This window comes from Hippoglossus hippoglossus, chromosome 24 (genome assembly GCF_009819705.1).
Source record: "Hippoglossus hippoglossus isolate fHipHip1 chromosome 24, fHipHip1.pri, whole genome shotgun sequence".
NCBI classification, from domain to species: domain Eukaryota; kingdom Metazoa; phylum Chordata; class Actinopteri; order Pleuronectiformes; family Pleuronectidae; genus Hippoglossus; species Hippoglossus hippoglossus.
The window spans coordinates 5,252,477-5,270,334 of NC_047174.1; the positions used below are offsets into that span (position 1 = coordinate 5,252,477).

At 42.5% G+C, this 17,858-nt stretch overlaps 1 protein-coding gene across 1 annotated transcript; it reads left to right on the forward strand.

Annotated features, from left to right (window-relative positions):
* Positions 1-2,534: 2,534 nt before the first annotated feature.
* prep (prolyl endopeptidase) lies at positions 2,535-8,675 on the forward strand. The gene is made up of 14 exons (XM_034579244.1): positions 2,535-2,723; positions 3,079-3,153; positions 3,532-3,665; positions 3,790-3,920; positions 4,092-4,301; positions 4,470-4,591; positions 4,683-4,788; positions 5,046-5,237; positions 5,339-5,536; positions 5,728-5,831; positions 6,380-6,611; positions 6,982-7,113; positions 7,209-7,365; positions 7,715-8,675. The coding sequence occupies exons 1-14, from the start codon at positions 2,586-2,588 to the stop codon at positions 8,007-8,009; spliced, it is 2,226 nt and encodes a 741-aa protein (XP_034435135.1). The 5' UTR covers positions 2,535-2,585; the 3' UTR covers positions 8,010-8,675.
* Positions 8,676-17,858: the final 9,183 nt, after the last annotated feature.

The window sequence follows — 17,858 nt, forward strand, 5'->3', positions numbered from 1 at the left end:
ATGAGACATGGACGTGAACAGAGCTGACAGAAGTGGCCATGGCGTACGATTTTTAATAAATAACACATCTACATTTGGAAAAGGGTTGAACCGTCAACTCACAACAAGCAGGTTATTGGAAATCTGAATAATGAAACCAATAGTGAAGGTATTTCAAAACCTCCAACTGTTAATGTTAATTAATGTTTGAACAAGGTGTCAACTTACTGTTTCTTATTGTGTCTGAATTCGATTTCACAACGCACGTGAAAGTGCGTCAGTTTATAAAGAGGGATTACTCAGTGTGTTTTAAATAAGGCCTTGGTTGGCCAACAGCGTTTATTGTTTCATCCTGTTATGTTAAAACCAGTTCATCCAGTCGCATGATGTTAGAATTTTAATGTTGTTTTTTTATGATCTGTGTTGATTGACGTGATCACTGCTTCCTTCTCAGTTTCATTATTTCACAAGGAGGTGGGGGAAAACAAAATGAGCACCTCTCTCTCACTGAAGGAGCGACTGGGAGTGCAGGGCGTGGAGATTTACGAATGAGTTAACCTCGTGGTAACCCTGCGTAGTGAAACACAGCAGGTGGTCATCCATCTTTGTCCGCAGCGACAGGTGCTTCCGACTGTGGGGGGGGGGGACAATGGAGGAAAACAGGAGGAGGAGGTGGTCTATGGACACTCGGCCATTCTCTACAAATGCATTGAACCCACCCACTCACTCCGAGCATTAAAGTCCATATTTCAACACAAGCACAAACACGTTCCTACAGACTGTCAGTGTTTTTCCATCCCGTAGGACAATAGTTGTGTGACCCACATCTGAGCCTGACATAGGCAAACAGGAAGAGATCCCCTCAGCGTATGAGGGGTATTCTTGACTCCAACGTGAGGAAGAGAAGAAGAATGGAGTGAGGGGGAGGAGGAGGCCGGGATCATCCTTTGACCCAAAACATCCACCTACAAACATTTCCGATACCAAGGGTCTATCAGAGGAGGCCTGAGATCAGCAACACACCCACGATTACATTGATTTCAACATAGGTGAAGCATTTCTTGCTCTTCCTCCACCTGCGTCTGTCTTTCCCCACTTTCACTGTTCAGCCGTCCACACCGGGACGCCACCACGTGAGGAACCGTCTCCTCTCTTAAAAATCCGAGAGCCGAGTTGCATGACAGCTCTGACACGCTTCCGAGAGGCGAATATGAAAGTTACAACTCTTCAGAGACATCTGACTGTCTGATCGGCCGTGGTATCCAAACAATGCGTTTCCTTTTCAAATGGAACAAACGCTGCTGTGTAATTATACCTGTCCCAAGGCTCTTATCTGCATAGCTGCAGGATGACACACAGCCACAGTGTCGCGTCACTGGAGAAAAAACACAACACATGCAACAGGATCGACTCTGTACAAAACTCTGCAATTGATTTCAGCTGGAAACAGGTTTCTCTGTTGGTAGACGGAGAGAAACTTTTATCAAAATAGAGATTAATCCAAAATCTATGCAAAAATATAAATCATTCACTTCGGTTGATCCCTCGGATACGTGCTACCTCCGCGTCCTTTAGCCTCTACTATCACTCATTGTGTAAGAGGAGGTGCCGGCGGTAATGATGGTGGAGTCAGGATTGATTGATTGAAGTAAACAGAGGACGGAAGAAGAGGAGGATGATGAGCAGTAAGAAAGAGGAGTGAAGGGTTGACCTCTCTCCTTTGCTGCCACGCAGATAAGAGCGGTGATGGAGATTTCCAGTGGACTCAGATAACCTTTACCTGGAGGGGCACACGTCACCTTTACAACTTCACTGTCTGCACCAAGTCTAGACTTTTTGTTTTTGAAATAATAGGGCGATAGTGTCATATACTTTATGTTCTTTATCTTCTAGGCTCAACCTGAATAGTGACATTGGATACAAAAGAACTTTGGACTGTAGAACAAAAACAAGTAATTATCAGCTTTAGTTTTTCTTTCTTAAGTTTTGTTTTAAATTCAGCGGAATCAGAAAAACAGTTTAAATCCCTGCAGAGAAATTGCTGCCTTGCTGTTGCTCAACTTGCACACGCACACACACACGCACACACAGACACAGACACACACACAGACACAGACACACACACACACACACTTGTCTAAAAGGTGTCTAAGTAAAAGGAAATTAGAAAACTGCACCAATGCTAATGTGCAAAAAAGTCACGTGTGAGGTAGAATCTCATTATGGACAAAAATGTACAAATCACATATATGAAATTGCTCAAATAGAAAATGAATATTGCTCCATTGAATTAAAACCTGTTAAAGATGGATCAGGTGCATGTGATCGAATTTATTGTCTTAATTTGCTTTATAACAGTTTCGCATGTATATATAAAGGTGTGATGATTAATTTCTGTGTCATTTAATTTAAACCTTGAACACGATGATTAAACCAAATCTGAATTCATTACACTTTATAAACTCAGGGTCGGTGTTGTCTGTTCTCGCTTGTTCCCAGCAGGGGGCGCTGTGAACACTTTCTCCCAGCGTCGCTCTCCTGTCTTCACTCGTTGTGTGTGCGTCCTGACGTCACTTCCTCCTGTTCGGCTGCGGTGCCCCCAGTTGATGTTTTGCAGGATCAACACAGTCGTTGTCAAATCTCTCTCTCGCTCCCTGAGGCCGCGTTTCTTGTCCCGCACTCCCCGCACACCGGCTCCCAGCATGTCCTTCCAGTACCCGCAGGCGTACCGCGACCAGGCAGTCGTAAGTACACCCGGCCGGCCGGTTAGCCTAGCGTGCTAACCGGCCGGGGATGCTTAATCATCACGCTCATTCATTCGCTGGAGCGAGCCGTCTGCTTTGTTAGCATGCTAGTTAGCTTAGCCGCGCTCCTGCAGCACAGACCTGACAGTGTTGACAAATGAATGTGACGCCTTTTAATGCTAGTTTTTTGTTTTAAATGTAAATGAAACACATTAGCTAGCATGTCCGTCGCTACTTCGGTTAACTGGGCTAACAGCTGGCCTGGACGTGCCAGCTCGGTAGCACCAGGCTGCCTGGGCTGTTTGGATGCCACACCCAGCTGCCGCATGCTTCTAACATCTGTCATCTGCCTCAGGTGGATGACTACCACGGCAGCAAGATGCCAGATCCGTACAGCTGGCTGGAGGACCCGGACAGCGAGAAGACGCAGGTAAGATCAGCTGAGAAATCACAACACACGTCATAATGACATGAAGCCCAGATTGGCACATAACGTCCCTCAAAAGACAGCTGTGTAATTATAGCCTTGTTTTGTTAATGTTGTGCTGTATGTCATGTGTTGTCGTGTCGTGTTTTCCAGATAATGGTGTCATTCATAGTGCATGGGGCTCTGTAAGTTTTATGTTTTGTTGATGTGATGTGCCTGTTTCTGAGATGCTGGTTTACTAAGAGATCTGCAGAACTAAACCAGGTCCTGTTTAAACACCCTGGTTGTTCCCCTGCAAATGTGCTCATATATCAGTACATTTGATCACAGAGGTGTTACCGCTGTGTAAATCATCCACGTATTGGTATCTTCTTCCTCCAGGCCTTTGTCGGTGTTCAGAACCAGCTGACGTTGCCGTTCCTGGAGCAGTGCGAGGTCCGGGACCTGTTCAAGGAGCGCATGACGGAGCTGTACGACTACCCCAAGTACAGCTGTCCCTTCAAGAGGGGGAGCAGGTGAGGTGATGGAAGAACTGCAGGTTTACTTAGGGTTGCTTTCATTAACACAATAAAGCCTCCTATATTGTATAATAGCAAAGCCTCCTTTTTCACCTGAATGGATTTTTCCTCCTCTGCTCAGGTACTTTCACTTCTACAACACCGGCCTCCAGAACCAGAGTGTGATGTACCTGCAGGAGAGCCTGGAAGCTGAGCCCACAGTCTTCCTGGATCCAAACACGTTTTCTGATGATGGGACAGTCGCCCTGCGAGGTAAGAGATGAAAATGAACTTTTGTGTGATAATGTTGTTTGATCTGGTATAAAAATAGAATCTGTGATGTCCAAAAATACTTTGCTATTTATAGTATCCACACTGACGGCCAAATAAATCATTTAACGTCGCTGTTATCTGATATTCTATTTATGTCTCTCCTCCTTTGAGGCTATGCATTCTCTGAGGATGGGGAGCACTTGGCGTACGGCACCAGTGCCAGCGGGTCCGACTGGGTGGAGATCCAGTTCCTAGGGGTTGAAGGGGCCACGCCTCTAGAGGACCGCCTGGAGCGAGTCAAGTTTAGCTGCATGTCCTGGACCCATGATGGGAAGGGACTTTTCTACAACTCCTACCCTGAACAAAAGGGCAAGAGTGATGGTGAGATCAAGATGTAACTTTCTCTCTCCCCTCCCACAGCTTTGTTTTATCACTGATCTTTCTGCAGTACACACCCTCTCACTTTGCTTCTCCTCTCTACTCTCATCATGTATTTTTCTGTCACCACTGGGGGGCAGTGATGAATCTAAACCCTGTTGTCTCTGTTAGGCACTGAAACCTCCACCAACCTGCACCAGAAGCTGTACTTCCACGTGCTGGGGACCCCGCAGTCCGAGGACGTGCTGTGTGCCGAGTTCCCCGACAACCCCAAGTGGATGAGTGGAGCTGAGGTACGACCAGAAGGTTATCTTGCTTCTGAGAAAATAAAAGACCCAAAGGTTGAGTGTTTATTGATGTACGACACATTCATGTGTACTGCAGGTATCGGATGATGGGAGATATTTGCTGCTGTCCATCAGGGAAGGTTGTGATCCAGTCAACAGACTGTGGTACTGTGATCTTAAGACCACTCCTCAGGGTATTACAGGTATGTTATGCCCAACTGTTTATTAAGCTTTTCAACATAATTTTTTTTTTTTAACCCTGAATTAAAACTGTGACAACTAAACTACATATATAGCTTTGGTTTGTATTTATTGTGCCTGTTCAGCACCTTCTTATTTATATATAATATTTCCCCTGGCATTTTCAGCCTTGATTTGACAGCCAAGTAGGATCTGAACCAGGGTGGCTTCAGTAATGATTCGCCTTCTTCATAGGATTAAAACACTCCTTATGTTCCAGGACTTTTGCCGTGGGTGAAGCTGATCGACAACTTTGACGCAGAGTACGAGTATGTGACCAACGAGGGCACGTTGTTCACATTCAAGACGAACCTGGAAGCCCCACGTTATCGCCTCATCAACATCGACTTTGCGTCGCCTGCCCAGAGCAACTGGAAGGAGCTCATCCCTCAGCACGACAAGGACGTTATCGGTCAGTTGCTGCAATACTCACATTAACTGTATTACTAAAACATCATCTGAGATTCTTAACTTCTTACCCATCGTCTTTCCTTTGCCACGTGTCGCCCACAGTGTTCGCCACCTGTACGTACTCGAGCTTCCTGTTCGTGTGTTTCCTCCACGACGTGAAGAACGTGTTGAAAATGTACCGTCTGAGCTCGGGGGAGGAGCTTAGGACCTTCCCCCTGGACGTGGGCTCTGTGGTGGGCTTCACCGGACGGAAGAGAGACTCTGAGATCTTCTACTATTTCACGTCTTTCCTCTCTCCAGGTAACGCTATCCGCAGGTTTTCAGAGACAGAGTGTGATGATAAAGTCGCTAAAATTAAAACTGGATTGTACTGACTGAGTGGGACTTACTTGATCTTGCAGCTGTGATCATGTGGTTTGATTTCTGGGTTACGTGTTTCTCACATATTGTCTTGAACAAATTAAATGATGCTTTTCCTTTTTTCCATCCAGCCATCATTTACCACTGCGACCTGACCCAGGAGCCGCTGCAGCCCCACGTCTTCAGAGAGGTCACCGTCAAAGGCTTCAACACCTCCGACTACCAGACCACCCAGGTGACAAGCAATTATTTTTTCTTTTTGTGTTCCTAATAACTGAAGTGGTCCCTGAGACATATAAAGGAAACGTGTTTACATCGAGTTGTTCACGACAGCCGACCTCGACCCAGTTTTTCTGAAGCAACGACTCGATGTATGAAAGGTATTAATTGAGTTGTCAGGAGAGAAAAAAAAAAACGGAGCCGACACGTGTGCTGGACCAGAACAAATCCCTCTGTCTGTTGATGCATGACAGGAGGCGTTTTCAAACTGTCTAATGTCATATTTCTCAACTTTCAAATAGCTCTTTAATATGTTTTATTATTCAAATGAAAGCAGTTGAGCCTATAATACAGTTTCTCAGAATCCGATTCACTGTTTGATCTCTACTGAGGACAGTGAATAACATTGTAAATGTGAAAAAACGGAGGCACTGAGGACAGGCTGTTATTGTGCCTCCTTTCTACTCCTCTCTTCTGACCTCAAGGACAGAATAAGATCCAAGATAAAGCTTTGTTGTCCTTGATCGGTTCCTGACAGCCTGTCCTTGTCCATGTTTTGTCCAGATCTTCTATCCCTCCAAGGACGGCACTCAAATCCCCATGTTCATCGTTCACAAGAAGGGCATCAAGCTGGATGGCTCCCATCCAGGTTTCCTGTACGGCTACGGGGGCTTCAACATCTCCATCACACCGAGCTTCAGCGTCTCCCGCCTCATCTTCGTCAGACATCTCGGGGGAGTCCTCGCCGTCGCCAACATCAGAGGAGGAGGAGAGTATGGGGAGACCTGGCACAAAGGTGAGGCTGAACATGTGACACGCTGATGTACGTCTGATCACGTGACCATTCATGTCCAGGTTTGTGCGCTGGAGTTAACAGGAAGTAGATTGTCTTCTCTGCTACCGGTTCTGGAAAATAGAGAAAATACTACAATCGAGAAACAACAGTGCGACAATAGATTTCTTTTCTTGGGCCACAGACAACAGGGAAGTGTTAATAACGTTTTGCCGCCACTTCTCCGCTGGTAGTCGAGTTGAGGATGATAATAGTCCCAGCGTTTTATTCAAAATAAAACAGGTCCAGCAGCTTTATTTGTCAAGTCAGGCTCATCCGTCCTTGTAGCACAAACCTCATTTACATGCTTCCACTCTGTGCTTTTCTCTTGTAGCTGGCATGTTGGCCAACAAGCAGAACTGCTTCACAGATTTCCAGTGTGCAGCGGAGTATCTGGTCAAGGAGGGATACACCTCCCCGTCCAAACTCACTATCAACGGAGGCTCCAATGGGGGTCTGCTCGTGGGTATGTATGCTGCCGCCGGCTGAAGATCAACATTAACACGAGTCTGAGCTGCACAGTGATCAGTCGATGACGTATCTGTCTGCTTCCTCTCTCAGCCGCCTGCGTGAACCAGCGGCCGGAGCTGTTCGGCTGCGCTGTGGCTCAGGTCGGCGTCATGGACATGCTGAAGTTCCACAAGTTCACCATCGGCCACGCCTGGACCACGGACTTCGGCTGTTCAGAAGACAAAAAGCAGTTTGATTGGCTCATGAAGTAAGTGCTCCCAGATCGAGTTGAAGTCAAATACTGGAATAAGCGTTTCATCTTTAAATGTCTAATTTAAATTTTTGTAAGTAGAATGTCACTTAGCAGAACAGTCTTCTTAGGAAACCACATGTAAATTCACTAGATCCAGATTTTTGTTTGGATCTACACCAAATAAATATCAGTCCTCTTAACATGCCAGATTTTTTTTCATTATGAATTATTGCCTTGAGAAAGTTGAGAGTTGGCCGATAAGTGCTGATCTGAAAAGTCTTATTGTACAGAATAAAGAATACATTTACATTTTACGTAAGCCAGTGTTTGTTCTCTCTAACTTTCCACTCCTTCTGTGCCTCAGATACTCCCCGCTCCATAACATCCGTATCCCAGAAGGCAATGGGGTCCAGTACCCCGCAGTGCTCCTGCTCACCGGTGACCACGACGACCGCGTGGTGCCCCTCCACTCTCTGAAATACATCGCCACCCTGCAGCACATCGTCGGCCGCAGCTCCAAGCAGACGAACCCCCTGTTCATCCTCGTGGACACAAAGTCGGGCCACGGCGCCGGCAAACCCACCAGCAAGGTCATCCAGGAGGTGGCGGACACCTACGCCTTCATCGCTCGCTGTCTCAAGATCTCCTGGGTCAAATAACTAGTGTTTTTCTTTGGTACTCAAAATCATCTTTTGGAATACTGTTCACTTTCTGTACAACTTTACAGCAGCACTTGCTTATGTTTACCAAGCCATCACTATTCACTATATCTTTAGTCCTGGCCATATTTGTAGTCCTTTTAAATCCAAGCGACTACATTTTCAGTGGTGGGTGTTTAAAACAGAGGCTCACCTTCACAGTTACAGCAATCAGCCAATCAGCCGTCACAGTCCTGAGGTTTAAGTGGCAAACGTTTATTTGAATTTGATCATTTCCGCTCCAACATGATGCGTATTATTTATTTTTGGAAAGGATGTTGAATGGTATTGGGTTGTAGGGTTCTGACGAGACAGTGTTGTGCAAGTGGGAAAACGTGTGTGTGTGTGTGTGTGTGTGTGTGTGTGTGTGTGTGTGTGTGTGTGTGTGTGTGTGTGTGTGTGTGTGTGTGTGTGTGTGTGTGTGTGTGTGTGTGTGTGTGTGTGTGTGTGTGTGTGTGTGTGTGTGTGTGTGTGTGATGACGTGAGTGTGTGTTCAAATGTCAGTCCCTACATTTCTTTCAGACTGATGATGATTTCTACCTCTTGACATGTGCTGATTGTTTACCTTCGAAAAGGGAACAGGACACAATGCCACAACTACAATAAATCATCTTTTTAGACAGTGAATTTGTTCCTGTCCGTTTATTCTTTTCAGAAAAATAACACTGATAGAGACAGTAGCCGTAGTTTTTTGTCTTTTACATACATTACAAAGAGCTGACCTATAAGGTCATGGTCACCAATATTTATCTAGAGATGAACTACAATTTTTTTGTTTAGTAGCAAATTGAGAAATAAGAGTTATTCTTTTTTAATCTGCCACGAGTTGTGTTTTTTAGAAAAGGAAGTGACAGCAGGAACATGTGCAGATGCTGGTGTTTTTGTGAGTGTAGGTGTCCAGTCGTCCACCAGGGGGCAGTCGCTGTGACACTGAGCAACACGTGCAGCAGGAGCAGAAAGTGAGGGTGGTCTGACAATGGGCCCCATGTGGGTTACTCAACATACATGTTTTGTATTGAAGAACTTCACTGATGCTTCTCTCTCCTGTTTACAGAGGAAATACTTCAGTGACTTCAGAGAAATTCCTTTCACAAATGATTTCCTCTATTTAACCACTTCTGTGACGATTATTATATTTAACTTATGATATAAATTCACAAAGAAAGAAATGAAAAGTGCTTTAGTTTTTTTTTATCAGTTAGAAATAAACAACATCCTGTTTTATTTTCCTGCATGAATGAGTATTTGAAAAAGGAAAACATTTCTGCAAGGAAAGAATCTGCAATTTAACAAATTAATAAGTAGAGAAGAGCAGGTTTGACTGAAGTATCTTCAAGTGACAGATCTTCATTCTCATTTCTCTCCTTTAAATTAAACATTTTTTTCTAATCCAACATTTCATCCAGTTGGAGACATTTGTGAAAATACAGTTCGGCCTTTACATCACAGGACAAGCTTTAAACGGTTAGTAGGATAAATTCATCTGAGCTCAACGGGGGAAATTATTTGATTTTGTTTTAGAGGCTTTTTTTATGATTCAAGGAAACAAAAGCTCACAGCAAAAGAACTTTAGAATTCTTCTTGTCAAAACTTCACTTCCTTAGTTTGAATTTGAACTTTGAGATGATATAAAACAAACTTCCCATTTCTTCAAATAAGAAATAAAACATTGTAAAACAAGATACAAATCATGACAGTAATGAATTTAACATTTAAACGAGGAAAATAAATCTCTCAATTCAGTCCTACACAAAACTGAATTTGATGTACTTGTAAAAAGTTCTTTACACAGAGCAGGAGATGAAGTGGTCAGAACTTTTTATGTTTCTCACAGAGAACCAAAGAAAACATAAACAAATTCTGACATCTGAAGCCAGAAACACACACACATAAAACACATTACAAATTATATCAATTAAATCCCTTGCACAGTTTTGCACAGTTCATTTTGACCAGAAAAAGGCAAATTTACTCATCTGGTACAAACATAAATAATTTATCAAATATAGGCCTGAATTCAAGCGTGCATGAGAGTCTAGTGAACCACCAGGCGGCGCTGTGCAGCCCTGTGACACTGCAGCAGGCCCAGAGAGACTGATGATCTGCTCCGAATTATAAACGAATATATATAACAAAAAAATATTTCATCTTATCTCGACCTGACGTCATCTTGTTTATTATAAATCATTTGTTATAGATCATATGTTATATATTATCTGTTATATGTTATAGATTATAAACTATTGATTATAGATTACATGTTATAAATGATATGTTATATGTTGTATGTTATATGTTACAGATTATATGTTATATATTACAGACTCAATTATTTAACGTTAGAGATTGTAAATTATAATATTTAATTATATTTATATTTGTCCACACGTGAGATTTGGATTCAGACATGTTCATCTTCTGCTCTCTGCACGTTACTAAGTTTTAATGCTCCTGGCTTCTGATTGGCTGACACGTTTGAAGACGCTCAAAAATATCCAATGAGCACACACCTGTGGCCGTGCTGAAATATTAATGCGCCGACCGGAAACGGCCGCCCGGGCCACTGCGGAGGGACTATATGAGGGACTATATTCCGCAGCGGATGAGCAACGATTTAATTAATTCCTAACGACACGTCGCGGTTTTAATAATTTTTAGATGATTGGTTTATTTTCTGTGGAGGAAGTTTTCAACCTGAGAAGATGAGAAGAGCAAATATTCAACTACATCCAACTTTTCTTTAAAGTAATAAAATTCAGTTTTAAAGAAGCAACATGGAAAACCACTCACATGAGGCCAGAATATTTACTCTTTATATTTACTTCTAAATAAATGAAATATTTCAATCCCTATGATAAATGTGTTATCTTTATTATTATTAATATTATTGTTGTTCTTCTTCTTATTAATATTATTATTATTACAGCTAGTTTTATTATCCTCTTGAGTAGAAAGGTTATTCCTTTGTGTAGTGATTTGCATTTACAGAACAGATCTACTTTGTCAGTTTAAGATTCTTTATAAAAGTATTTTCTTAAACTTTTCTGAAATAGCTTGAGGCCTAAAAACCCATCCAGGTCTCATGGTGGGGGGGGGGGGGGGCGTTATTCACAGGGTGGGCTTCAGGGTTGTTGCACGTGATTGGTCCCTTTAAGACAAAGACCCTGTAATACTGTGAACCACACAAACCGGTACTTTGCCGCCTCTGTGTGTGATCGCATGTCTTTCCCGGAAACAGAGGCGTGACCTGGGCCCCTGTCCCGCCATGTTGGCTCTGCTCAAAGCTAAAGGGACTTCATGTCTGCAGCGTTTAAATCCTATACCCTTAGCTCCCATATCAGCTGATCCAGGGTCAGTTGTGGCCACTGCAGGAGAAGTGAGTGCACGAGGAGCAGATGTCAGATCAGTGAGGAAGGTTTGATGAAGAGGATAATTACCAACATTTAGATTGAGGGCTGGAAACCTCCTGAAGGAAGGTGTCATACTTGTTTTTGAAATGAAAAGGAAAGTGTATTAACTGTGGTTTTTAATGGAGGATAAAGAGGGTGCTGGGTGGGGGGGGGGGGATGTGGAGTATTGATCTTTATCAACAAGGGACAGAGGTGGGGGGATGGCTGGGAGGCTGCAGGGGGGTGGGGTGGGGTGGGGTGGGGGGGGGGGGGGGGTTGCCACATGGTTTGAAGAGCAGTGATAAGCTCAGGGACAAGCAGAGGGTTCGCTTCTAATATCCACTCAGTGTGGAGCTGAAAACATCTGAAACTGCAGCTTCAACCTTCTCCTCACCTCAGGACCAGTGGGTTGAGCTCAGAGATCTGAAAATGCTCCTCATCTCTGCAGGCTCACTTCTGTGGAGACGCTTTAAATCTGCCTCCTCTTCCTCCTCCTCCTCCTCCTCCTCCTCCTCCTCCTCCTCTTGTTCCTCCTCCTCCACCGCCGCTGCTGCAGCTTCTGTTACAGCTTCACCATAAAATATTCATCCATGGAAAGTCTCTCTTTGATTCCAGCGCGGTCACTTTGGCGTGCACGCAGGTTCACAAGTCGCGCAGCCTGAACATGTAACTCAAACCCCAGCGTCGGTGTGAAGGCTCCAGCTCCTGCGAGGCGACACCTTCCCTCCACATTCGCTCCAGCAGCGGGACGCAGAGCGCGCACTGCTCCGCCGGGGCCATCGCATCATCCACGGGGGGAAACCGGGAGGATGTCCGCTCCTACAGGTGAGTCACTTGTTTTTTAAACTCTCTACAGAAACGCTCCTGTTGCAGTTTATTCGTCTTTACTTTGCACACATGTGGTGTTTGGCTGCAGAATGAAGCGCATCTGCACAATCTGCTCCCATTGATCCGAATGCAGATGTGAACAAAGTGACTGGTGATTGGTTCTGGTGCCACAGACACTCAGTGAAGTTATGGATCCATTAATGCGCCTTTAATAAACCTATAATTTAATAGGGGTGGATTTAATCACGTGCAAACTTCAAGACCTTATAATAAAGAAATAAGAATGAAAACCACCTGTTAATCAAATGTGATCGAGCTCCTCCAGGATCGATGCTAAAGCTGTTGCACGAGTATTAAAGGATCATTGATGAGATCTTTCGTTAAAGAGACGAATCCCTCATCAGGTCTGAAGCCTCGTTCAGGCGTCATTTCAACTTTGAACAGGTCCAGTGAAGCTTCGGGGGGAAACACGTGGAAACACACTGACCTGAGGAATCCCAGGAAAACGAAACGAATCTAATAAAGAGCTGAAACGCGGATATTCGTGCGTCCTTTGTGCGCATTTTTTTGTGCGCATCGGCTGCACAGGCGCTTCTTCTCCATCCTCCCCCCCCTCGCTCTCTCTCTCTCGCTCTGTGACGTCACCGATACGTTCATTCACATATTTCCAGGCTCTTTACTCCTGTCGGAGCACACAGAGGAATTTCAGGACAGAGAAGAGCACGTGGTTTAGTAGAACATTGACTCACCTAAGTGATCGTCCTCGTTGCTGTTGTCTGAGTGAACCTGAAGTAGGACTGAGTGAATCCTGAGAGACTGAGATGAAGAAGTGTTAAAAAAAAACAAAAACAGTCCTCAGTTTCTTAAAAATGTGTCGGATTGAAAAGCTCTTGTAAGAAATGTGTGTTTCTGCCGAAGATATGTTTAATAATCACATGAAATATGATTTTAAACGAGCGGTTTAGTGGCGTTTTGGTGAAGTGCAGAGTGTAGAAAATGCACCACAGAGACTTGTGGGTCACCTTTGTGGTCACGTATGGAGCACATGCTTCACGTGAGAGGCTTTAAACTCCTTTTATTCGTTGGTTGAAAATATTTCCAAACGAAATTCGTGGATATGTCCAAGAAACAACTTTGATTTAGAGGAAAGTTATTATTCTTCTTCTTTTCCCAGAGCAGGAAGCAGAGCTTGTGAGAGGAAGTGATTTGAAGCTGCAGTGACTGAGGCCTGATCAGAATTAAAAAATGATAAACTCATCGTTTAATCGATGTTTTTCTGCTTGTGAGACGCTTCCTCTTCTTTCTGGGTGAAAACCTGTGTGTTGCATGAAGCTGCTTCGGGAGCACAACTCTGTTTACACTTTCTTGTGGAAGGATGTAAAAAGTGAGGGATTGGGGGCTGGAATGCATGAAGTGAACGACAAATAACAACCCCCCCACCCCTCCACTAAAAAGGAGAAAGAAAGGAGGAAAGAGAGAGAGACGAACCCAGTGAACCCTTTGAACTGCATTGACAGCAACGCTGGGCTAAAGGCAAATTTCCTCTGGGAGCCTACAGGGTGAGGAGTGGGGGTTGGGTGAGGTTAGCTGGGGTGAGGGAGTCTAAAGTCTGCTCAGGAAAGTTGGTATTCAAACAGCTCAGGAATCTGTGTGTGTGGCACCGGGGTTCAATCATCATGATCAACCATTCTCTGCTCAAGACTCAGAGATGAGACCGAGTTCAGTTTGCAGAGATTTTACCTCCAAGGCTTTTTTTCACTTCTTGGATAATTCACTGAAACAAGTAAATAGTTTGAGCTTCAGCTTTTCAAATGGAGACTTGTGTGTTGGGTTAAATCTAAATCTTTGTGAATTCATTGTAATTTACAGTTGATATTCTATTTACAAAACAAAACAAAAATCTGTATTTAAAAATGGTTTCAATGGATACATTTTCTGTTTAGTGTCTAAGTTGTATTTCCTCATCTGACATTTTGATAAAAACACCAGAAGTTACATTTGAATAAGTCCAAACCAAAGAAAACCTGCACACTCTAAAACTACATTTCCATACAGGTTTAACAGAGATTCATTCATTCATTCATTCATTCATTCATTCATTCAACCAATCAATCAATTGTTTTATTTCATCATGACTGGACTTTTCATACAGGCAGAAATGTGACGTTTAAACTTACATTACAAGCTTTTCTTATCAAAGCTTTTAGGCCAGTTCATTGCAAAACATACAAGAAGTTGCTCTTTGGTCCATTTCATTTGTAAATTAATAGAAAATAAGAGAACTGATTAACGTGAAGTTACAAACTACATTTTAAACTATTTTATCCTGCGGCAGTTTGTCTCACAGTGAAGCAAATAAAAAAGTAGATTTAAACTAAAATGTCTTGTCCCTTGATCAAGCATGGGTCTGTTAACTTTTTGCAGAAATTCATATGAACAGTTTCTGGTTTTGTTTGATCCTAAATAGAAGCAGAAGAAACGATTGATCGGAACTTAAAATAAGTTTGAAAACATTTTATCCTGCAGCATGAAGACAAATAAAAAGTATGACATTTATTTTCAGTTCATTTAAAAAATAGGCCCATTCATTCTCAAGTTACTAATATGAGTTCCCTAACTTTTAGTTAAGTTCATTTGAGAAACTCCTCTTCTCAAACCTTCACTGTATTTCTTCACAACTAGAAAAGTGAAAAAATACATAGATCTTCAGTGAAAAGACGTTATATAAAAATATAATAATCTTGTCCTGTTAATGCATGACTGTGGTTGTTTAGGTTGGTGCTGATAGTAAGTAAAAAAAACTAATGTGAAATAGACTTTTTTATATTTATGTAGCAAATATACATTTCTGGACTTTACTTTGACAAACTTCATATACAAATCACTTGGTGAATAAAATAAATCTGTACAGTAAAATATGAAAAACAATCTCATCACATAGCGACACGGTTTAATGAAAAATAACGAAAACGAAAGAAATGCAGCTGCAGTTTCAGATCAACTTTTAATTTGATGTAGTGTCAGTTTCTTTCCTCTTTGTTACAAAAGCTCTTGTGAAAAAATGTTGGATGGATAAAAGAAAAGTGAGTTAAAATAAGTCAGAAGTTGTAAAGTTAATAAAAACTCGTGTTTGTTATAAAACAAGAATAACAAAAGAACGTAGATGCATTATTAGTTTATATATATGTCATTTCACTTCCTTTACTTTCTTTTCAATATTTCATATAGAGAATAGATGATTTAATTCTCTTCTCCACAAGGAGAAAAGTGGAAAAAAGACTGAAACAAGTTGAAAAAAGTTTAATAAAACAATCTCATCCAGTAGCATTCGGCCAAATAAAATAACAAACAGTAAAAGAAGTTGTTTTTTGCAAATGTTCTTCTGAAAAGTTGCTCTTTTTAGTCCATGTGTTTGTCTCCATGATAAAACAGTGGAAAAACAATGTGATTTGAAATTAAAACTGGTTTAAAAACGATTTGATCCTCCAGTTTAACAGCAAATATTCAGGTGGATGTAAAGTATAACTTCCAGCTGGTGTTACAACTAACAACAGAAAAGAAAAGTTCAAAGTTTCCTTACAACTAAAATATATTTGGGATGTTTTCCTTTCACTTGACAAATGACTTAAAAAGTTGTTCACTCTGAGTTTAAGTCTTTTAAAATCTCCTCATGTTGGTGTTTCCGCTGCTGCTTGTGACAAACAGGCTCATCCACGTCAGGCTCCTCTTGTCATTAGCTTGCACACATGTCAGTGAGCTGTGTGATTTCCACTGACGTGTCCTAATCAGAAAGCTCCTGTCAGGATATGAGTGAGTGGATAACATCTGACACTGGCATCCAACCCTGTGACCAAACAGTGCGGAGGCCTCCTCCTCTGCAAGCATCTTCAAAAACAGGCCTTCGCGCGGGGGGCTGGGATGGATGGGATTGGGGGCAGGGGGCAAAAAGCGCGTGAATTCCGGAGGGTGGGCTCTGCGGCCCCGGTGGGTGGAGATGGGGCTTGTTGTTGTTTCATTCCTCCAACGTGTTTTCCCCCCTCTTCTCCTCATACCCGGGAATAAACCCCCTTGACAAACGTGCCACCAGGGGAGATGTGAGATAAGATGGGGGGGGGGGTCCCGGTGAACGGAGCATGTTCTCCAGGCCTGTTGTTATTGATCTTGTGTGTGGTCTCACCAGAGCTGATGGTGGACATGTCATCTGAATTAGCACTGAGAGGGGCAGTGCTGTTTAAACCCGTGCAACACTTTCACTTTAAATGTTTTCAACGGAATAAGGTACATTTTGTGGTGTACTGTAGTTTTGAGCATCAATAAAGTATCAAGTTTGATTAATAATGGCTGTTTTTTGCCTTATTAAAGTTACTTAAAATAATCGGAGGTCTTCTATTTGCTGTTTCTTTGTGCTGTTGAAACGCAGAATTGAAAACAAGCTACAGGCCAACTCCTGCCTCAGTTTACGGGCTCTCTCTCTATATTCTTAAAAACTGTACATCCAAATGTCCTCAGCCTAAAGGATTGATTTCCCATTGACAGCTTCACGTCACAGGACCGAACACATCAGTTCTCCCAATTGTTTTTCTCAGGGTTTTTTCCGTCACATTCCAAAGCTGTGAGTTCAGCTCTCCTCTGGTGCCCACTATGATGCTGGGAGGTAACTGGTCGTATATATGGGGGGAACACGAGCTGCAGCAGCAACAAGTCCATGCATGGAAACGCAAAGAGAAAGTGAACATGTAAAGTTTACTCTGTGTTGTTCTCAAGTTATTCTCAATTTTTAGTTACAGTAAATTCTCTCTCGGTTGTTTACATATTTCATATATTGAGCTTAAGTTTTTAAACCATTTAAGAGCAGAGTTGCTTGTATCTGCAGTCAGAAGTCAGTGGGTTGAATAACACAGATTGTAAACTAGTGGTATTGTTGGTTTACTTTGTATCTTCCAAATCATTTAATGTTCTATGCTTGTATAATAAATATCTGAGAGGATCCTCAAACATGTAGATAGATAGATAGATAGATAGATAGATAGATAGATAGATAGATAGATAGATAGATAGATAGATAGAAAGTCAAGGGCATTGCACATAGAGAAAACAACTAAAAAGAGACTAAATACAAAAGAGAAAAACTATGAATAAGAGACAAGCGTGCAAAATTACAGTAGTGGTTTGCAAAGGTAAAAATAGGAATATGACAAACATAAACGTGAATATAAGGTGCAGGAGTAATCAGAGAGTTTTGTTGTGGACAGAAACTAGAGACTCGTGGTTTTGAGAGTTTCACCGTTTGACAGACGTACAGGTGTGTGATTCTCTCTGTGTTTTAGAGAGGGAGCGTTTCTTGTAACTGTAGGTTATTCGTTGAACTTAGAACAGAAGATTGAACTGAATTCTTTGGTTGTAATGTGTGTAAGAAGTCATGTTGATGACGTGGGACAGATGTTTCACCACTGTAAGGGTGTTTCCTGTTAGCTGGGAACTAGCAAATTAAGCAATTGTTGGTGTAATGTGCAGATTTGTATCTCTACTCACATGTTGCAGGTCCATGAAGCACAAAACACAAAACACAATACACGGGACACACAGATACCAT